The following is a 23,384-nucleotide window of genomic DNA, read 5'->3' as shown; positions in this document are numbered from 1 at the left end:
GAGACAAAAATAGAAACTATGACGATCTCTGACCATGCGCCAGTAAGTATTATAATAGACATCTCAGGAAACCTGAGACCTAAACAAAATTGGAGGTTAGACGAACACTTGCTGATAGAGGAGACCAGTCTAACAAGGGTAAAAAAGGAGCTGGAAGAGTATTTCACGTTAAACGAGATAGAGGAAGTCTCAGTGGCGACACTATGGGACGCCCACAAGGCAGTGATTAGAGGAACCCTGATCTCGGAAGGAGCAAGGAAAAAAAAAAGAAAAGAATAGGAAAAAAGAAGAACTAATCAAAGAGATCTTCCTCTTAGAACAGGAACATAAAAAAATAGGGAAACAACGCGATCTGTATTTGAAACTGGTCAATAAACGAAACGAATTTAAGGATATTATGGAACAAGAAACCCAAAAGGAATTTAAATCAATTGCTAAGGAAAGATATTTGTGGGGAAATAAAACTAATAAACACTTAGCAAGAATAGTTCAGAAAAAGAAATCAAAAAACTATATAGAAAAAATCAAAAACGAAAAAGGAGAGACGATGCATAAAACAAAGGATATTGCGGAGACCTTCAGGCGTTATTACGAGAGACTCTATTCGGTAGAACAAAAGAAGGAGCAGGAGGGAGAAAAAATAAAGAAAACTGTAAATTTTCTGAGGGAAGCTAGGCTGCCAAAAATAAACAGAAGCGGGGCATATGCCATGGATAGACCAATATCGGAAAAAGAGATTAATACAGCACTAGCCGGCACTGCAACAGGGAAAAGTCCGGGGCCCGACGGCTTCACTATCTTGTATTATAAAAAATGTAGGGAGATTCTTCTTCCAAAATTATGCCAATACTTTAATGGATTGGGTAAAGATTTCTTCTTAAGCCGGGAGGCCTCAGAAGCTACTATAACAGTTATCCACAAGGAGGGCAAGGATAAAGGAGATTGCTCCGGGTATCGACCAATATCTCTGTTAAATACAGATGTAAAACTGTTTGCAAAGATCTTGGCCGAGAGATTAAAACAAGAAATGGCAAAATTGATACACCCAGATCAGACAGGGTTTATCCAGGGAAGAGAGGGGAAGGATAACGGAGTCAGAGCACTGTTGATAATGCAAAAAATGAAAACGACCGGATCTCCCAGTCTACTCCTGTCGATAGATGCGGAAAAGGCATTCGACAGGGTAGACTGGGGATTCATGTTATGTACCTTGGAGGAAATGGGGTTTGGACAAAAGATGAGAGAGTGGATAACAACCCTCTATCAGGAACCGAGGGCAAAAATAAAAATAAATGGTAGTTTATCACAAGATCTGACAATGAAAAACGGTACTAGGCAGGGATGCCCCCTGTCTCCACTCTTGTTCGTGCTTTCTTTGGAACCACTATTGGCCAGGATACGCAGGTGTTCAGACATAAGAGGAATTAGAATAGGGGAGGACGAACACAAACTCTCGGCATTCGCCGATGACGTCCTCTTCTATTTGTCGGACCCTAAAACCTCAATCCCAAATTTATTAGATCTATGCACGCTTTACGGGGAAATATCAAATTTCAAAATCAATGTAGCCAAAACCGAGATCTTAAGTTTTAATGTTGTCGGACGAGATGAAAGAGAATTAAAGCTGAAATACCGATTTTCCTGGGTGAATGCACTCAGGTATCTCGGTATTTTTCTAGTAAAATCAACTAAAAAAATGTATGAGAAAAATTTTATTCCTTTGTTAAATGAAATTAGGGAGGAAATAGGGAGGATAAAAAATAGACCATTATCCTGGATAGGACGAATAAACTTTTGTAAAATGGTAATTTTACCAAAGATTACCTACAAGTTCCAGATGATACCTATAAGTTTGCCTGGAATACTCTTCTCAGCTCTCAAAAAACAGATTATGAACTTCATTTGGAGAAATAAGAAACACAGAATATCTTTCCAGACCCTAAGACAACCTAAAATAAAGGGAGGACTAGCAGTAAAAAAACAAAAAAAAAACAAAAAAAACAAAAACAAATGAACTTTCTTACAACATAAAATGTCAGATAAATTGTACTAGTGTATACCAGGGCTACCTTACCTGTACCCTGTTCTGTGATGTAGGCGGATCCCTCCAAGTTCAGGTTCATGTCACTTCTTGTTAAATAGAAAGTTTCAGACTTTATCTGGACTGTGGTACATCCCGAAGGATCCAGCTGAAAAGAAGATGCAGTGAGTCTTGTAGACTGCTAATGGTACAGTTTTAATGGTATTTTTTTTTGGGTGGGAGGGGGGCGGCAAAAAAACTGCCTCCCCACTCGCACTACCCCCCCCAGCACCCACTCTAACCCCTCCCGGCCGAACGAGAAGCGGGTCCTGAGACCCGATTGGCCGGGAGTCCTAAGACTGCTAAGATCGCTTCCTGATTGGTTGGGAGGAGAAGCAGGAAGGCATTAGCGAATATTAATTCGCTAATGTCACACAAGGGGTGGGCTCAGTGCGCAGAGCCCACCCACTTGTGTGACATTAGCTAAATAATAATTTTGAAGCCAATTAAAGCCTCCCGCTGTAATCACGTGCTTCTAAAAAAACAAAAACAAAAAAACATTGATATTCATGCGTCCCGCGCCCTGCATGGAAATTAGGGGCCAGGCGCATGGATTATGGGGGCGGCACCGTTGCCTCTCCTCCCGGTCGAACAGGAAGTGGCTCCTGAGACCTGAGTGTCCGGGAGTCCTAAGACTGCCAAGACCACTTCCTGATTGGCTGGGAGGAAAAGCAGAAAGGCATTAGCGAATAATAATTTGCTAATGTCAAACAAGTGGGTGGGCTCGGTGCGCCAAGCCCACCCACTTGTGTGACATTGGCGAATTAATATTTTTGAAGCCAATTAAAGCCTCTGACTGTAATCACGTGCTTCTAAAAAAAAATAAAAAAATAAAAAATAAAACATTGATATCCATGCGTCCCGCGCCCTGCATGGATATTAGTGGGATGCGCCCCTGCACCCCTAATGAGCGGGTCGTCAGTGATAGTAATACAACCATATTCAGCATTGCCAAGATATTTGTTTCATGTAAGAAGCTAACACAAAATCAAGGAATTATGAGTACTTATTTTGCATCCAAATAGATTTAAATGCAGAAAAAATAAATAAAGTAGAAAATGTACAAATTGATATAAATTGATAAGCTTATTATTGTCTCTTCTAATAATTTACCTTCCCGGTGTAGTTTGCACAGATATAGAAGGGTTCATGGATGTCATACCACTCAAATCGATGTCTGATTCTTCTACGGCATATCTCAATCCTATAATCTCCCAATACTGGCTTTCCGTAGGTGTACCTGAGGAAACATTCCATAGACTTTATAGAATTTATTGTTTATCATTAGTCAAGGACAGCTAAAATAGTACATTGTATTCATTTACCACTTTCATACCGGGCCTATTCTGGCACTCCTCTCCTACATGTAAAAATCATAATTTTTTTGCTAGAAAATTACTATATATATATTTTTTAAGCATCCTAGGGAATAAAATGGCAGTCATTGCAACTTTTTATCTTGCATGGTATTTGCGCAACAAGAGTTACAGAAAAAGTCTATTGCTAGAATTGTTGCTCGCGGTGAAACCTCACATGTGTGATTTGAACGGCGTTTACATATGTGGGGACATTACTTTGCAACTAAGCGCGAGCTACCGGGGACAGGGGAATTTTACTTTTTTTTTATCACTTTTATTCCTATTACAACAATCGCGGCTTTGTTTACAATTGTGGCCCTGATGTGACATCATAACATTGGGCCCGGCCCTCCGAGGGTCATAGAGATGACTGGTGACCATCTGGTCACCAGAAATCTCTATGGTCATCATTCAGTGGTGTGCAGATTCTTTCTCCAGGTCCCCGATGGCACAGGAGAGCCCCGGCATAGCACCGGGTGGCAGTGGGAGGGGAATGTAGAGGGTTCTTTACTTTAAGAGCGGCAAAGATGTGGAATTCCCTTCTGCAGGCGGTGGTCTCAGCAGAGAGCATTGATGGTTTCAAGAAACTATTAGATAAGCACCTGAACAACCACAATATACAATGATATACAATGTAATAATGACATATAATCACACACATACAGTTGCAATAAAAAGTATGTGAACCCTTTTTGAATTATATGGATTTCTGCACAAATTGGTCATAAAATGTGATCTGATCTTCATCTAAGTCACAACAATAGACAATCACAGTCTGCTTCAACTAATAACACACAAATAATTAAATGTTACCATGTTTTTATTGAACACACCATGTAAACATTCACAGTGCAGGTGGAAAAAGTATATGAACCCCTAGACTAATCACATCTCCAAGAGCTAATTGGACTCCTGTTGGCCAACACATCACTCCAATCAATGAGATGAGATTGAAGGTGTTGGTTACAGCGGCTCTGCCCTATAAAAAACACACACCAGTTCTGGGTTTGCTTTTCACAAGAAGCATTGCCTGATGTGAATGATGCCTCGCACAAAAGAGCTCTCAGAAGACCTACTATTAAGAATTGTTGACTTGCATAAAGCTGGAAAGGGTTATAAAAGTATCTCCAAAAGCCTTGCTGTTCATCAATCCACGGTAAGACAAATTGTCTATAAATGGAGAAAGTTCAGCGCTGCTGCTACTCTTCCAAGGAGTGGCCGTCCTGTAAAGATGACTGCAAGAGCACAGCGCAGACTGCTCAATGAGGTGAAGAAGAATCCTAGAGTGTCAGCTAAAGACTTACAAAAGTCTCTGGCATATGCCAACATCCCTGTTAGCGAATCACGATACGTAAAACACTAAACAAGAATGGATTTCATGGGAGGATACCACAGAGGAAGCCACTGCTGTCCAAAGAAAACATTGCTGCACGTTTACAGTTTGCACAAGAGAACCTGGATGTTCCACAGCAGTACTGGAAAAATATTCTGTGAACAGATGAAACCAAAGTTGAGTTGTTTGGAAGAAACACACAACACTATGTGTGGAGAAAAAGAGGCACAGCACACAAACATCAAAACCTCATCCCTACTGTGAAGTATGGTGGTGGGGGCATCATGGTTTGGGGCTGCTTTGCTACATCAGGGCCTGGACGGATTGCTATCATCGAAGGAAACATGAATTCACAAGTTTATCAAGACATTATACAGGCGAACTTAAGGCCTTCTGTCCACCAGCTGAAGCTCAACAGAAGATGGGTGTTGCAACAGGACAACGACCCAAAGCATAGAAGTAAATCAAAAACAGAATGGCTTAAACAGAAGAAAATATGCCTTCTGGAGTGGCCCAGTCAGAGTCCTGACCTCAACCCGATTGAGATTCTGTGGCATGACCTCAAGAAAGCGATTCACACCAGACATCCCAAGAATATTGCTGAACTGAAACAGTTCTGTAAAGAGGAATGGTCAAGAATTACTCCTGACCGTTGTGCTCGTCTGATCTGCAACTACAGGAAGCCTTTGGTTGAAGTTATTGCTGCAAAGGAGGTTCAACCAGTTATTAAATCCAAGGGTTCACATACTTTTTCCACCTACACTGTGAATGTTTACATGGTGTATTCAATAAAAACATGGTAACATTTAATTATTTGTGTTTTATTAGTTGAAGCAGACTGTGATTGTCTATTGTTGTGACTTAGATGAAGATCAGATCACATTTTATGACCAATTTGTGCAGAAATCCATATCATTTCAAAAGGGTTCACATACTTTTTATTGCAACTGTAGTTTGGACTTGGGTCTTTTTTCAACCTCACCTACTTTGTAACTATGCAACATATCTGTATCATTGGCTAAACAAGAAGAAAAAGTCCATGCCTTTCGTAGTCCCAATGGTGCGAAGGGAGCATGAAAAGGTTACATGAGAAAACAATAAATTAATGGAAAGTTATGTTATAAGTATAAATAAAAAGATACATTTATAATGATTGGCGCGTCACCCATTCTCATTGCTATATCACATTTTTCAGAAAAGTTAGGGAGCATAATCACTCATCCCCCTCGTAATTTAGAATTATTTTGATGCGATTTTGACCTGAAGTTGTACCAGGACTTTTTGCTACTTTTATTTCTGAGGCTCTCTCCTTGTAGACCAGTGTAAGAAAATACTGACATTGTCATAATCCAGCTAACATTTTGAATGCTTTACCTGCTACATAGTGTAACTGGTATATTTTCACAGTTGAAGAGGACAGCTTTGGGAAACTGGAACGTTACTTCATATTTTGGGAGGACTGCGGTGACAAAAATAAATAAAATTATTTCATTACAGAACTTGGAATACATATATAAATATACAGTGAACAAATGGGGGGGGTTCAGTTACAAAAATAGGATAGAGCAAAATCTGGGGCAGTTGTGCATGGTAGACAATCAGCTTCTAAGGCCCCGTACACAGGACCGAACATGTCTGCTGAAACTGGTCCGACGGACCAGTTTCAGCAGACATGTTCGGTCGTGTGTACGGCCGACCGGACAATTTTCCGGCGGATCGGACAGTTTCCAGCGGACAAATGTTTGTTAGCATGCTAAGAAACATGTCCGCTGGAAGCCTGTCCGTCGGACATGTTCGGTCGTCTGTACAGACTCACCGGACATGTCCGCTCGGCCCCAAGCCCTCGCATGTGTCAAAGTAATTTGACGCATGCGTGGAAGCATTTACTTTCCAGGGCCGCGCACGTCGCCGCGTCATCGTCGCAGCACGTCACCGCGTATCGTGTCCGGCCGGATTTCTGTATGATGGTGTGTACAACCATCATACAGAATTCTCAGAGCGGACTGTCCGCTCGTGTGTACAAGGCCTAAAGCCTCCTACGCACGATCGGATTTTCTGCGGACAAAGCGTAGGACTTTTGTCCAAAGGGTGTTGGCCATGAACTCGAATACAAACGGCAAAGAATTGTCAGTCAAAAAACACGAAACAACGTGGTTTTTCAGCTCTTTAGCGCAACCCTTTGGGCAACTTCTGCTAATGTTGCGTTTGGTGAATATTGCTTCCGAGCATGCATGTTTGTACTTTAGTCGGACGGATTTGTGTACACACGATCAGAAAATCCGACAACAGACAATAATTCACAGAATATTTTAAAGCCTGCCATCCAACATTTGTCCGCGGAAAAACCGACAACAATTGTCCGATGGAGCGTACAAACGGTCGGATTTTCCGCCAACAGTTCACACAATTCCCGTCGGCAAAGCAATGACAAAAAAAAAACAACTGAAAGCTGATTGGTTTCTATGCGGAGCTGCACCAGAGTTTGTATTCTCCAGTTTTAGAAAATAAATCCCAAAAAGAGTAAAGTTCCTCACCATATTCTTCCACAGAAAAGTGATGGACTGTTTCATTCACCCAGATGGAGTATTTCCCTAGCAAAGGCTCAGAGGAAAGAGGAAATGAAAACTCAGCAAATCCCTGATTGACCGTCACATTTAACCACTGGCCAATCCGATTCTTTCCTGAATCCTGAAAGCAAAATGATAGAATACTGTTATTAACACAACTGCATGCATTATATGTTTCTAAATAAGAGCGATAGTATCCCAAAAGGCCATCTTTACACCCTGTTTCCAATTATTATGCCAATGATATTTTTCTCATTTACCTAAGAGCTGGTTCACACTGGGGGGGCCTGGGATCCGACTTCAAGACCCCCCAAGTTGTGCGGTTGAGAGAATGAACGGAAGTGAATGGGAGCCGTCTTAATGTACACTACTGAAGTCGCTCTGACTTCAGAAAAGGTTCCTGTACTACTTCAATCTGACTTGTAGGCGACTTGTACCCATTGATTTCAATGGAAGTTGCCTCCAAGTTGGATCCCCGTTCACAGTGAGGCAACTTTACAGGAAGTCACCCCAGTGTGAACCTGTTCTAAGGCAAGCCCTCCCTCCCACAGGGGAACTCCATGCCAAATTTTAAATCAAAAACGGAGCATGCTGGGACTGTGACGTCATAAGAGGCCTATATGAATCGCCGCGCACCACACACCCGGCATTACAGCGGGAGGGTGCACCGAGTCAACACTGAAGAGGACAAGAAGGCGACGCAGAAGACCGGGCCCCCGCTGGTGAAAGAGCTGAAAGAAGACAGTGGTGGTGCCCGGCAGAAGAGAAAAAGAACCGGAGAGTGGGAGAAGAGAGTGGAGAAGTCGGAAGAAGACCCCCAAAGTCGGGAGAAGACCGGGCCACCGCTGGTAAAAGAGCTGAAAGAAGACAGCGGTGGTGCCCAGCAGAAGACCCCTGGAGCTACCTAATAAACTACTTTAAAAATCTGTGTAGTATTTTTTTATTGCCATTTTTCTTCCACCAGGTGAATGGGTAGGGGTACGATGTACCCCATACTCATTCACATAGGGTGGGGGGCTGGGATCTGGTGGCCCCCTTATAAAAGGGGGCTCCCAGATTCCGATAAGCCCCCCACCCGCAGACCCTGACAACCAACGGCCAGGGTTGTCAGGAAGAGGCCCTTGTCCTCATCAACATGGGAACAAGGTGCTTTGGGGTGGGGCCCCAAAGCACCCCCCCATGTTGAGGGCATGCCACCTGGTTCGGTTCAGGAGGGGGGGCGCTCGCCCGTCCCCACCCCCTTTCCTGACCGGCCGGTCTGCGTGCTCGGATAAGGGTCTGGTATGGATTTGGGGGGAACCCCCACGCCATTTTTTCGGTGTAGGGGGTTCCCCTTGAAATTCATACCAGACCTAAGGGCCAGGTATGCTCCTGGAGGGAAACCCTGGCCGTTTTTTTATTTAAAATTTGGCGTGGAGTTCCCCTCCGGGAGGCGACTTCAAGTCGTGTTGTAAGTCGGGTTGTGATTCATACTCAAGTTGTGTTCAGAGTCGTTCTGAAAGTCGTGTTGCCCCAGTGTGAACCGGCATTAAATAATTGATGTAAACAACAGTCAGCATAATTCTCATGTAGAGTACAATTCAAATTGTATTGAACAAACCTCCTAATTATAACAGTTTTTTTTTTAATAAAAAAATTCCAATGCACTTTTTCCAAATTATTACACACAGTAAGTTTCAAAACACTTTAAATTTGTAAAGAACTGAAAATTGTCATTTGTTGTGTTTGCAGCAAATTTACTGAAATCAAAAGCTATTTCAATCAAACTTTGAACAACACTTTAACTTTTTAAACATTTTAACAGGTCACGTTACATTTTAACATAGGACCCCATTATTTGATAGCAGCTTCACAAGTCTTCCATCCATTGAACTTGTGAGTTTTTGGGCAGTTTCTGCTTGAATTTGTTTGCAAGATGTCAGAATCACCTCCCAGAGCTGCTGTTTGGATGTAAACTGCCTCCCACCCTCATAGATATTTTTCTTGAGGATGCTCCAAAGGTTTCTCAATAGGATTGAGGTCAGGGGAGGATGGAGGCCACACCATGACTTTCTCTCCTTTTATCCACGTAGCAGCCATTGATGCAGAGGTATTCTTTGCAGCATGAGATGGTGCATTGTCATGCATGAAGATGATTTTATTACGGAAAGCATAATTTTTCCTTCTGTACCAGGGAAGAACGTGGTCACTCAGGAACTCCACATACTTTGCAAAGGTCATCTTAACACCTTCGGGGACCCTAAAGGAGCCGACCAGCTCTCTTCCCATGATTCCGGCCCAAAACATGACTCCACCACTGCCTTGTTGACGTCGCAGTCTTATTGGAACAAGGTGGCCGTCCACCAACCATCCACTACTCCATCCATTGTTGCACGGCACTCGTCAGTGAACAGGACTGTTTGAAAATTAGTCTTCATGTATTTTTCTGCCCAATGCAGCCGTTTCTGCTTGTGAGCATTGGTTAGTGGTGGCCGAATGGAAGGTTTATGCACAGTTGCAAGACTCTGGAGGACTCTACACCTTGATATCCATGGGACTCCAGAGGCACCAGCAGCTTCAAATATCTGTTTGCTGCTATGTAATGGTGTTTTAGCAGCTGCTCTATTGATCCGATGCCTGGATCTGGCAGAAATCTTCCTCAATGTGCCTTTTATCTGCACGAAACCCGTCTGTGCTCTGAGTCAGCCACAAATCTCTTAATAGTGCGATGATCACGCCTAAGTTTTTGTGAAATATCTAATGTTTTCATACCTCGTCCAAGGCATTGAACTATTTCACTCTTTTCGTCAGCAGAGAGATCCTTTTTCTTCCCCATATTGCTTGAAAATGGTGCTCTGCTTAATAATGTGGAACACCCTCCTTTAGTAGTTTTTCCTTTAATTGGGCACACCTGGCAATCTAATTATCACAGGTGTCCGAGATTGTTTTTTAGTGATCAAAAGAGCCCTGAGACACAATGCCATCCATGAGTTAAACTGAAAAACAAAATATTTAATCTTTGTGGCACCGAAATAGAATCTGCATAATAATTTGGAACAGGGTGTAGATAGCTCAACAACTCAGAAAATTTACTAACTACCGATCTCATTTAGTTAAAAAAACATGTAGAACAATTTATTTAAACACATACTCTAAATATGCACAGCGAAATATGTAATCAGTATTACCTGTAAATGTACAGATTGAATCTGAAAAAGAAAAAGCAGTAAATAGTAAGGAAACCAGTTACTAAAGACACACCGGCAACATTACTTGATCAGATTAATACCAAACTGACTTTTTGTTAATTTGCTCAAAATCCACCCAAAATATTTTACTGTAGTTCCATCTACCAATATCCACCACCATACACAAAATTATTTTTAATCTCCTTATGCAATTGTAAATGCTGTGTACCGTTGACATCAGTTTTTAGTCTGACACGTGGGCTTTGTGGCAAATGGTACTATACATAATCCATCCATAGGTAGACTAAACCTAAGGTAACTGTTATCTGTTCTTCACCTTCGAAAAGATGGTTCTGAAAATAACTTACTAGTATGACTGTAACATTTAACTGTCTAATTAGCCAAAAAACTGTTGTGAAAAACTATCTGGAGGCCCACAGACTGTACATCATGAATGAAACCAGCACTGCAGGGCTGCATACTGAATTGTGGCAAAAAATGTAACACAGTTAAATAATTTTCAGGGAATGGAGGAGTTTGGAAGACCACCAGAACTTTTGTCAATTATTTTGGTAGCAAGGAGTATGCTATGCCACCACAATGATTTCAAATTTGTCACTCTTGCTCCTGAATTTTACATTACTAGACTTGTGAGGTTCATTTCGTTCCAAATCTCTGAGTTAGAATAGTACCAAATTTAAACAAGTCCGAAATAACAAAATTCGAATTCGGATGAAATTTGAATTTAAATCATTTTCAAATTGTTTTTGAATTCAAAATAGTTTTCAAATTCGAAAACTTTTCGAATAGTTTTGAATAAATAAAGAAATAGAATAGAAAATAGATATATATTTTTCTCTTATATATTCCTTTATTTCCTATTCTATTTTATTATTTTTGGAAATTTGAAAACGATTCAAATTTGAAAACTTTTTCAAATTCTAAAACTTTTCAAAATTGATTTGAAAACTTTTTTAATCGATTTGAAAATGAATAAAAGAAACGAATCCTGAAAATGGATTAAAACGAATTACACAAATTTAACTAAACTAATTTATGTAGATATCGAAAATGAACAAAACTATTTTTTTTGTTCTGCACATGTCTATTCATTACATAAAAATCAAGGGATCATGACAACTTCCTTCATCGTTTTAATGGCCATAGTACAGAAACCTTGCATAGATCTCCTTACCTTAAAGCTTGCCTTTAGTGTAAAAAAAAAAAATCTTAAAAAAAATATATTTTACTCACTTGTATATGGCTGTTAATAGGCAGATTTCGTAATCTGCCTAGTTCCTAGTCGGCGGTGGTTCAACTTCCTGTCCTAAGACCCCATTGCCTCCTGGGAAATGATGACACTCATTTCCCAGGAGTCTCTGGGCATTACTGTGCCTAAAAATCCCAGCATGCACCTCTCTAGGGAAATCCAGGAAGACACAGGAAATGGGCTTCTCATGCCCACAGCTAACATGGGAAAGGCCACAAGATCAGTGAGCAGATATCAGGTAAGTGTTTACACTGTTTTATGTATCGATTATGTTTTTTTTTAAATAATATTGAATGTAATGTATTGTGGATTGCAAAAAAAAAAAAAACCTATGCCCGGAATCCCGCTTTAATATGCTGAAATACAAATATCAACCCCATATCCACCCTCAAATACAGAGTACTCTATAATACTCTAAGTCAGTGGTTCTCAACCTTGCTAGTGCCGTGACCCCTTGATACAATTTCCTAAGTTGTGGGGACCCCTAAAAGTAACATTTTCGTAGCGTGAGTTGTCAGCACCCAAGACAAGTAGTTTGTGCCCCTAACCCACGGACATTTATCGCTTCCTGAGTCCCTTCCACTCCTACAGTATTAAAACCACTTATGGTACATTTTAGGATGTACCACTTTCTCTTTTTCACCTTTCTTTCCCTTCTATATCTTTCTATCGGCTGCGAAAAGGCTGGGAAAGCAGTGCGGGCTTCAGGAATAGCCCAGGATTCAGTGACCCCTGGCAAATTGTCATTCGACCCCCAGGTTGAGAACCACTGCTCTAAGTAAACAGTGCATCCGGAAAGTATTTACAGCGCTTCACTTTTTCCACATTTTGTCATGTTAGTCTTATTCCAAAATGGATTCAATTCATTATTTTCTTCAAAATGCTACAAACAATACCCCATAATGACAACATGAAAGAAGTTTGTTTTAAATCTTTGCAAATTTATAAAAAAAAATAATTAAAAAGTAATAAGTATTGGCGGTCTTTGCTCAATACTTTGGTGAAGCACCTTTGGCAGCAATTACAGCCTCAAGTCTTTTCTGAGTATAATACTACAAGCTTGGCACACCTATTTTTGGGCAGTTTCTCCCATTCTTCTTTGCAGGATCTCTCAAGCTCCATCAGGTTGGATGGGGGGGGCGTTGGTGCACAGCCTATGCTTCACTGTAGGGATGGTATTGGTCAGGTGATGACGTGCCTGGTTTCCAGACATGACGCTTGCCATTCAGACCAAAGAGTTCAGTCTTTGTTTCGTCAGACCATAAAATGTTGTTTCTCGTGGTCTGAGAGTCCTTCAGGTGCCTTTTGGCAAACTCCAGACGGGCTGTCATGTGCCTTTTACTGAGGAGTGGCTTCCGTCTGGCCACTCCCCCATACAGGCCTGATTGGTGGAGTGCTGCAGAGATGGTTGTTCTTATTGAAGGTTCTCCTCTCTCTCCACAGATAAATGCTGGAGCTCTGTCAGAGTGACCATCGGTTCTTGGTCACCTCCCCGACCAAATCTGTGCCTCTATATAATCCTGTCTGGAAGGTCTACAGACAATTCCTTGGACTTCATGGATTGGTTTGTGCTCTGACATGCACTGTTAACCTTATATAGACAGGTGTCTGTCTTTCCAAATCTAAAATATACAAATCAACTGAATTTACCACAGGTGGACTCCAATCAATTTGTAGAAACATCTCAAGGATGATGGGCGTAAACAGGATGCACCTGAGCTCAATTTTGAGTGTCATGGTAAAGGCTGTGAATACTTCCGAATATGTGGTTTCTTTTTCCTTTTTTTTATAAATTTGCAAAGATTTCAAACAAGCTTCTTTCATGTTGTCATTATGGGGTATTGATTGTAGATTTTTGAGGAAAATAATGAATTTAATCCATTTTGGAATAAGACTGTAACATAACAAAATGTAAAAGAAAAGCGAAACGCGCTGTGAATACTTTCCGGACGCACTGTAGCTACTGTTGTTGAAAATTCCCATGTTTTTAATAATTTGCAGGGTTCTGTTATGGCAAAAAGGAATAGTTAGATACTCTACTAGTGTCACGAAAATACAAAGGATTCCGGTGATTCACCCCCTTCATAGCCACCATTGTAGTCTTACATGGACTTAACTTTCTAGAGATTTAAAAAATTCTTCTGGAAATTTTTAGAACACCAATAGGAACTCATAGGCCCGGATTCTTGTAGCACTTACGCCGACGTATCTACAGATACGCCACGTAAGTGTCAATGTGCGCCGTCGTATCTATGCGCCGTGCCCATAGAACTAGATACGCCTGAAAATAGGCTTCCTACGACCAACGTAAGTTTCCTACGCCGTCGTATCGTGGGCACATATTTACGCTGGCCGCAAGGGGCGCTCTCATTGATTTACAATTTGAATATGCAAATGAGTGAGATACGCCGATTCACGAAAGTACTTGCGCCCGTCGCAGTAATATACGCCATTTACGTAAGGTGTACGTCCAGCGTAAAGTTATTCCACATATAGGAGGCGCATCCCATGCAAAGGTATGGACCACGAAACAGCCGTCGTATTTTACGTCGTTTACGTAGTACTGCGTGAATAGGGCTGGGCGTAGGTTACGTTCAGTGATTCGACGTATCTTAGGCGTTTGTTCCGACGTGATTCTGAGCATGCACACTGGGAAGCGTCTACGGGACGGCGCATGCGCCGTTTGTTCGGCCTATCATTTGCATGGGGTCACGGTTCATTTAAATGTATCACGCCCACTTCCACCTACTTTGAATTAGGCCGGCTTATGCCTAGGAATTTACGTTACGCCGGCGCAACGTTGGGAGCAAGTGCTTTGTGAATACTGTGCTTGCCTCTCTGTGTTACGTCGGCGTAGCGCATATGAGATGCGCTACGCCGGCATAAAGATGCGCTCAGGTATGTGAATCTGGCCCATATTGTACAGATGAGATGTGTGAGTGAATTTAAAAGTATAAATATCTTGTAGTATTTACAGTGAAACCTCGAGTTGCGAGAACCTGGTGAACGAGCGTTTCGCAATACAAGCATTTAAAAAAACAAAAAATCCTGACTCGGTTTGCAAATGTTGTTATCTCGCAAAACGAACAGGATTCAAGCCACAGCAGTGTGCAATACCGAAGCAGAGCAGAGACGATCAGAGCCTATCAGAAATACTTGAAAAAACGTAGGAATACTCTGTTCCCAAGACTTTCAGAATTCAGCCGAGCTGTCCCTGAGGCTTTCCAAGTGTTTGAGGCTCTCCAACGCCCCCCACCTTTGGCCACATGCGGTATTGCATGCCATAGAAGTCAATGCGGAACACATTATTTTCGTTTACATTGACTTCTATGGGGAAACTCGCTTTGGTATGAGAGTGCTTTGGATTATGAGCATTCTCCTGGAGCGGATTATGCTCGTAATCCGAGGTTCCACTGTATATATTAAAGCGGAGGTTCACCCTAAAACTTTATTTTTTTTATGTACTATCCCATCCAGCATACTTGCGTCAGCAATAGTATATATTTTTTTTTTTTTCGCTGTATTTACCGTTTAATCGCTCACTTTCGTTTCAGACTCCGGCGGGGAAATTGGCGTTCCTATGAAGAGGGGAACATGATTGACGTCCGGCTATGCCGCGTCACGCATTCCGAAAATAGCCGAAATAGGACTCGGATATATACCGCGCCTGCGCAGTCAGCTCCTAGTCTGTGCGCAGGCGCCGTATAGCGCCGTGAAGAGCCGAGTCCTACTCCGGCTATTTTCGGAACGCGTGACGCGTCATAGCCGGACGTCGATCATGTTCCCCTCTTCATAGGAACGCCTACTCCCTGCGGGAGTCTGAAACGGAAGTGAGCGATTAAACGGTAAATACAGCGGCGAAAAAAGAAAAAAACACTATTTACATATACTATTGCTGACGCAAGTATGCTGGATGGGATGGTACATAGATGTTTTTTAGGGTGAACCTCCGCTTTAAGCTAATTGATTATGTGAAACATTGGTTAATGGGTTGTGTCACATGTGTTACTGTTCTTTTACCAAATCTTGTCCAGGTAGAAGGTCTTCGTTAAGTGAAAAAACTCGGAAATTCACTGTTGGTACAAAAAAAAAAAACATTTTATGAAACTTTGAGTTAGCAAAGCACAATAATGCATCAGATATCTTCCTAACTAAACATGAGAATAAAACTAGGGACATCTTTACCTATAGTTAAGTTTGACTCCCTCCTGCGACAATCACCTTGCTTCATGCTGGCCACATTATCATTACAGCCTCTGTCTTGGAAGCCAATCAGTGGCTCTCCTTTTTTAGCTTTAATAAAGTGGCCAATAAGAAGGGGAGCGCTTGTCACTGTAGAGAACTAGACTGATACATAACATACAAAATAGTTGAAAAAAAAAATCACAAAAAAATTTGTTCAGAAAGAAGAGCGTGGTTTCACTCTCTCTATTTGTCACCGAATGGTGAAATTAAAGTAAAAATTAGAAAATAAGTTTAATAACAATTTTATATAGTATTCGAAAAAACACTACATTGTGTCAGACTTGAGGAGCAGTAACTTCTGTTTCAGGTCAGGTGAAATTATTAAAGATACATTGGGGTAGATTCAGATAGATCAGCGGATCTTTAGATCCGCGTAATCTATCTTATTTACGATCCACCAGTGCAAGTTTTTGAGGCAAGTGCTGTATTCAGAAAGCACTTACCTCTAAAGTTGCGCCGGCGGATCGTAAATCCCCCGGCGGAATTCAAATTCCACAGCTAGGGAGAGTTTACTAATTAAATCAGGCGCGTCCCCACGCCGATCGTACTGCGCATGTGCCGCCGGCTAAATTTCCCAGCGCGCATTGCTCCAAATGACGCCGCTAGGACGTCATTGGTTTCGACGTGTACGTAAATTACGTCCATCCGTATTCGCGAAAGACTTACGCAAACAATGTAAAAGATTCAAAACTCGGCGCGGGAACGACGGTCATACTTAACATAGGATACGCCGCATATAGCAGGGGTAACTATCCGCCGGAAAAAGCCGAACACAAACGAAGTAAAAAAAAAGCGACGGGCGGGCATTCGTTTCTGAATCGGCGGATCTCCTCATTTGCATATTCGTTGCGTATACAAACGGAAGCGCCACCTAACGGCCAGCGGGAGATTGCAGCCTAAGATCCGACGGTGTAAGTCACTTACACCTGTCGGATCTTAGGGAGATCTATGCGGAACCTGATTCTATGAATCAGCCGCATAGATCCGACCGTCGCAACTCAGAGATACGACGGCGTATCAGGAGATACGCCGTCGTATCTCTATCTGAATCTACCCCATTGTGTTAGCTTTGTACAATTGTGTTATAACTTCCCTGTGGAAGTCACGTGACCAGTGACGCAACATGTCGGGTGGAGCCTTGTGACATTAGTTCCGGTGGTGTTTTACAGAAGTACGGTGAGGAGGTGAGTGTGTCACTACTCCTATTGCTTTTTACTGTGGTTTTTACCCTTACTTAATGTAAGCAGTGTTTCTTTTACTAAATAAATTTGCTTTTCATTTGGCAATATTGCACTATGGCTGTTCTTTGTTTCCTTTGAGTGCCATTTATACAAGAAGTGCCATTCCTCGGAGCGAGCTGTTTCCTCTATATATGGAATTACCCAAAATGTTTTTTGTTTTTTTTTTCACTTCAGACTCTACCTCATAGAGTGCGTGTTTTATGCTCATGTTCTGCGTACCAGCCCATTGCATCTCTATTTTGGTTTGGCATCATTAGTGTCGCTTTTCTTTATACCCCTTTCTTTTTATTTGTTTATTTTTTTCCTTTCTTTCCTTTTTTTTTTTATATTATATATTGTTTTTTTTTTTTTTTTTTTCTAATCCTTTTCCTTTTTGTTCTGATTTTTCTATTTTTTCCTTCTTTTTCTTTATATTGATATGCTGTTGTAACATGCACATATACAAATAAACCAATATATACCCATATGTTTCTCCATTTGCAAAAGAGCCAAGAAAAAACAACAAAAATTAACCATTTCAAATTTTTACCCCCCCCTTACCCCTACCCCTCCCCCCCCCCCCTGTCTCACCTTAGACATTCTCTTCAGACCGGTAGGTCTTTCTAATTTTCTTCTAAGGGAGCGTTTAAATTTCTTCCCGTAGCTTTTCTGCGTAACTCCATGTTTTCTTGAAAATCCTCCAGTTTTCCCATTTTGTGCTTAATAAGATATTATTACCCTCTAACCCCTCTTTTAGTTCTTCCATTTTGTATGTTTCTTCGACCGCATCGATCCATTCCCACATTAAAGGGGGGTCTGGGTCTTGCCACCTTCTAGGGATTAATCTCTTAGCGGCGTTCAGGAGGTGCGGTATCAGTGAGTCCCTGTACCTTTTAATGCCTTCTTCTCCCCCATGAAATAAAACAACCCAAAATGTTTTGATGCAAAGTTTTGGACGTAGTTCTTCGCCTTCATCTGGGACCTGGATGCCTTTACAGATCCAGCAGCAGGATTCCTTATCTGACTATCTGATGAGCCTTGTTTGACCCTTGGGTCATTGTCGGAGGTGAGCGGCCAATTCATAAATCTAACAACCGATGTTTGGATTGATGTTTTATCTGTTTTTTCTTCTATCAAGAAAAATATTTTGCCGCGAGGGGTTGTGGGGGCGCCACCTCCTTGAAATTAGTTTTTGCAGGTTGGGATGTCTGCACTGTTGTGAAGTGCTGAACTTAATTCTGGTCAATATTAATTTTGGAACTGGGAAGGTCCCTAAATATGTAAACAAAAGGACGACACAACTTGTCAAACTTGCCCATTGAGTTCAGTGTAAGGTGACCACGTGGCCCGTTGAGGCCCTGATTTTGCAGGTCTGTCCCAAGTCCCGGGCACCTTCATTCGGAAACAATACAGTGTCCCAGAATGAAACTGACACAGCCAGGGGCCAATCTGATGCCCTCAAAAAAGGCTGCCACATCACCGCTTTACTCACTGACAGTACTTGCCCTGGCCGGGAAAGCCTGGAGGAGCAAAATCCTGCCCCCTGCTTGTAATTGGATAAATTAAGATACCCCGCCTTTTGCGTCCAATCACTGTGCTGTGATTCGTTACAGCACAAGTTGATTTTTGGGAAGGGAGGGTGTCCCTGAATGGTAGTTTGGAAATGTGGTCACCCTAGCAGAGTGGGGATTCAGTACATTCAGAGATCAATACAGCGGAGAAGTTTGTTGTTATGGGTAACATACATTTAAACCTTGTATATGGACAAGAGCCATTACCTGTCTGTCCTGGCTTGTACACGGCCTTGTCTGTTTGAACGATGGTTTTAAAACTCTCTTTTTTCACAATAACGTTAGTACTGCTGCTTACTACCATGTTCCACATTGACATGTTTATATGCATCTCCGTTATAATAAAGATGGAGAAACCCATGGAGGGCATGTCGTGCGCGCGCACGTGAGGACGTGAGTCGCGCTCTTGGGTGAGGAGGAAGGAGCATGGAAGAAACAGGAGACAGGACGGATCGTAGCATGTGAGAGAGTGGATGCCCTCCATGCACCCGCCGCACGTTGCTTCCTACCGACATCCCACGGAGCCGCCGGGATCCCCCCCGCCGTGCCGCACTGAGAGCGCTGTCGGCGCTGTCTCATATGCTCTGCAGTGCCGCAGCGGGAAGTCGGGTCTCGGACGGTAAGCCAGGGGGACACTGCAAGCGGAACGGAGCGGGCTGTGTATTGGGAGGATAGCGCCCACCGCCCACAACATCTCCGTTCAAATGCACACCCACACATGTGAGTATATGGAGCTGGCGGCACGCTGAGCTCCAAAGGAAAAGCCTGCACCCTCCCCCCTCCCCCAGTGGATACAGGACGCAAGGTATTTTTCTTTTTCCTTTACTCTTTAAAAAACGAGGAAAAATGCTTAAAACTATGTTGCAGAAGATTCGGAAGGATGGTAAGGGGCAACTTCTGTGGACATAAGGCGCTGTGCTAAGAGAGATACACTTGGTTGATTTGTAAAGCTCTGTAAAGCTTCCCTTTTTTCTGTTTTGTATCCTACATTTTACTTGTCTTCTCTCAGTTGGATAGGTCATGTCCTTCATGAGAGTGAAATAAGGTCATTGGTTGTACTGAGAAAAAAGCCTTATAAGATCTGACGGCACATAGGACTCTCTACAATACCTGATCAGGAGGACCCAATAACTGGGGGAGTGGGAACCTAAGGACAAACAGCCGCATGTCTAGAGTGACCCTGATTAGAGGGGTAGACAGGGACACTTTAACTGACAGACTGAACCTAACTGGCTAAACAGAGCAAAATACATCATAAGTGGGAAAAGTCAGTTAACAGGCAATACTGTAATTTTACATAAATACACGATCTCAATACCTGTACTCAGCAGGGCCTACCCCTCCGTTTTTCCTATTCGCACCCCCTCCTTTTTTTTTTTTTTTTTTTTTTTTTTTTCCTTTCTGAGGGGGTGTCCTTGGGAGCCCCACGGTCTGGACCCCCCTCCGCCCCCTCAAAAGTCTCACACTACCCCAGGCCTCATAGACTATGCTCCTAGCAGACCTAGATAAATATACTTTTTGAAGTATACTGGGTGATATTTCAAAACCACGGTTAAACACTTGAAAAGGGGAGGAAAATCATTGAGGAAAAGAGGGAGGTAAAACAAAGGAGAAAAGTAAAAATCCTGAAAACCGATCTGAAAATTTGTTCAGGACCACAAATAGATTGGAACTCGGGTCAAAACCAGAAAAGAAATTCAAACATTTAAAAAAAAGGAAGAAAATTTTTTTTTTTCTTTTTCCCTTTTTTTTTTTTTTTTTTTTTTTTGCCTAGACGCCTTTCACCCCTCCCCGCCCTGCAGGCTACACGTGTTATCACATCAATATTAAGTCCTGGTTTTCCTTTCTTTTTGGAAACAAAGGGTCAAGCTGGGGAAGAGAATCAGGAGGAAAGAATCCAACATGAGTAGAATGATAAGTAGATCAACAAAGGGGGGCCCCCCCACTACCCCAAGAAATATAACAGCTACAAGCTCAATAAGGCCCTTCGTGACCAGTGGAGAAAGCCCGCAGGCTCTCGGAGCTCAGGGGACAACAAAGCAACAACAAGGTAACAAAATAAAAAAGAATGAAAATAAGAAGCCCCAGAGTGAAATCTCCGGAGAAATTTCTCTGGAATCAAGAGAGGAGGTGCCTATGGGTAGCGGACTGGAAAGCAGTAGGATAGACGCACAGTCCCCCTCAAAGGGTGAAATGGCAGAGATGTTGCTAAAGCTGGAAAATGCAATAAAGGGGGAAATACAGAACTTGCGGACAGATTTGGGTTACATGCTCGTCAGAATAGAATCAGCAGAGGAGCAAATTGAGAAACAAGCCCAAGAATCAAATGTACTAAAAATTCAGATCGATCAGATTCAATCACAACAGAGGCTTATCCTTTATAAATTAGAAGACCAGGAAAACAGAAACCGCAGACAAAATCTGAGGATAAAATCAATACCAGAGAAGAGGGGGGAGGATCTCAGGGTAATAATGCAGATGATATTTAAGCCTGTACTGAAAAGAACAGCAGACAATCCTATCATGATCGAAAGGGTACATCGTGTGGGAAATCCGAAAAGAGCACCATCCGAGCTAACAAGAGATGTTATAATAAGGTTTCGATTCTATGAAGATAAAGAAGAAATATGGAAAAAACTGAGGGGGCAACCCCCGATAGTTTTCGAAGGGGTAGAAATCCGGATCTTTACCGATGTGGCCCCAGAAACCTTGGCGAGGAGATGGTTGTTAAAACCACTCCTAAAACAGTTGATTGATCTAAATATTAAATACAACTGGGGATTCCCTGCGTGTTTAATTGGGACTAGAGAGGGAAGAACAGCGATCTTGAGATTTCCAGAGGATTTAAGTGAATTTTGCAGGAAATTGGATATTCCGGTCCCCGACTTGCCGGGATGGGTGTAGGGGGGGGATGGGAGGGAGGGAGGGGGTTTTCCTTTTCAGGGATCCCCCCCTCTCCCTCTCTGTCCACCCGGTCCCGATTTAAACTGCAACATGCCTCTCTGGAGTCCTCCTTTGAGGACGTACCTCCCCTGTGTTTTTGTTTCTTTTTTGTTTTTTGGGCATCGGGCGGATACGGAGAGGATGATTGCAGCTAGTCCTCCACCCCCTCTCTCTAAAGGGGGGGGGGTGGAGGAAAAATCCTAAACCTCACCCAGAGCGAACTGAACCAAGGAAGGGTAATTGGTTCAGAGGTCTTTAAAAGGCCAATTGGGAGGGTGGGAGGGGGGGAGGAAAGAGGGGGACGGGATGAGATCAAACGGGGGGGTGGGAGGAGGGGGGGGGGAGGAGGGTGGGGGGAGGGTGGAAGGAAGGGAAGAAGGGAGGGGGAGGGAAGGGAGGGAGGGGGGAAGATATCCTATCTCACCAAAACAATCGGAAGAAACTGTAACCAACAATCAAGATGCCGGTAATTAAATGCCTATCTTATAACGTAAAAGGCCTCAATAGTCCATCAAAGAGGCATAAGGTACTAAAGGAACTAAAGAGGTATAGATCAGATGTAGTCCTCCTACAAGAAACCCATCTTACATTAGGATCAAACATAAAGCTATATTCCCCTGACTTCCCCACATGGTACTATGGTGACACCATCACTAAAAGGGCCAGAGGGGTAGCAATCGGGATAGCTAAGGGGATTAGGTTTGTGTTAACAGACCGATTGACAGACCCAGAAGGGAGATTCCTCTTTTTAAGGGGAAAACTAGAGGAGGAGGAATATACTCTTGTAAACATATATGCACCGAATACCTCCCCGATGAAATACCTCCAGGGAATCCTGGGGAAACTAAAAGACTTCAGTAGGGGAAAGATAATATTGGGAGGAGATTTAAACTTCTGTATGGACACAAAGGCCGATAAAACACATCAGACATTAGAAACTCAAGAAAGGCAATTAAGAAAGGTAAAGGGTAGTCTACATAGAAGTCAATTAGTAGACACATGGAGGATCTTTAACCCAAGCAAACAAGATTATACATTTTACTCCCATGTACACGAGAGCTACTCCCGGATCGATCACATTTTCATTGAGCATAGAATGTTAGATGCGGTAGTCGAGACAAAAATAGAGACCATGACGATTTCCGATCATGCTCCAATTAGCATATCCATAAATATCATAGGCAATCAAAGGACCTATCTGAATTGGAGACTAAATGAGAAACTACTAATAGAAGAGAAAAGTTTAATGAGGGTTAAAAAAGAATTAGAGGAATATTTTAAGATAAATAAGACAGATGAAATTTCGGCAGCAACATTATGGGATGCCCATAAGGCGGTGATTAGAGGGGTGTTAATCTCCGAAGGGGCAAGGAGGAAAAAAGAAATGAACAGTAAAAAGGAAAAATTAGTAGAGGAGATCTTCAATTTAGAACTAACACATAAGAAAAATGGTAAACAACGAGATATTTATTTGGACCTAGTTAATAAGCGGAACGAACTTAAAGAACTTATCGATCGGGAAACAAGAAGGGAATTTAACTTAGTGGCAAGGGAGAGATATAGGTGGGGAAATAAAACAAGCAAACATCTGGCTCGGATGGTACAAAAAAAGAAATCAAGGAATTATATA

General features: G+C 42.3%; 1 protein-coding gene across 2 annotated transcripts in view; it reads right to left on the bottom strand.

Annotated features, from left to right (window-relative positions):
• LOC120946689 (alpha-2-macroglobulin-like protein 1) overlaps nt 1-23,384 on the bottom strand; it is a 192,339-nt gene that overhangs the window by 143,271 nt on the left and 25,684 nt on the right. For both annotated transcript variants that reach the window (XM_040361317.1, XM_040361318.1), the window contains exons 4-10: nt 19,019-19,163; nt 15,796-15,848; nt 10,506-10,526; nt 7,306-7,459; nt 6,146-6,230; nt 3,194-3,320; nt 2,075-2,189 (exon numbers count right to left, since the gene is read on the bottom strand). In XM_040361317.1, the coding sequence (XP_040217251.1) occupies nt 2,075-2,189; nt 3,194-3,320; nt 6,146-6,230; nt 7,306-7,459; nt 10,506-10,526; nt 15,796-15,848; nt 19,019-19,163 (700 nt within the window). The remainder of the gene's footprint in view (nt 1-2,074; nt 2,190-3,193; nt 3,321-6,145; nt 6,231-7,305; nt 7,460-10,505; nt 10,527-15,795; nt 15,849-19,018; nt 19,164-23,384) is intronic.

This window comes from Rana temporaria, chromosome 8 (genome assembly GCF_905171775.1).
Source record: "Rana temporaria chromosome 8, aRanTem1.1, whole genome shotgun sequence".
NCBI lineage: Eukaryota > Metazoa > Chordata > Amphibia > Anura > Ranidae > Rana > Rana temporaria.
Note: the sequence above shows the minus strand (reverse complement) of the source record. Positions and strands in the feature narration are given on the sequence as shown.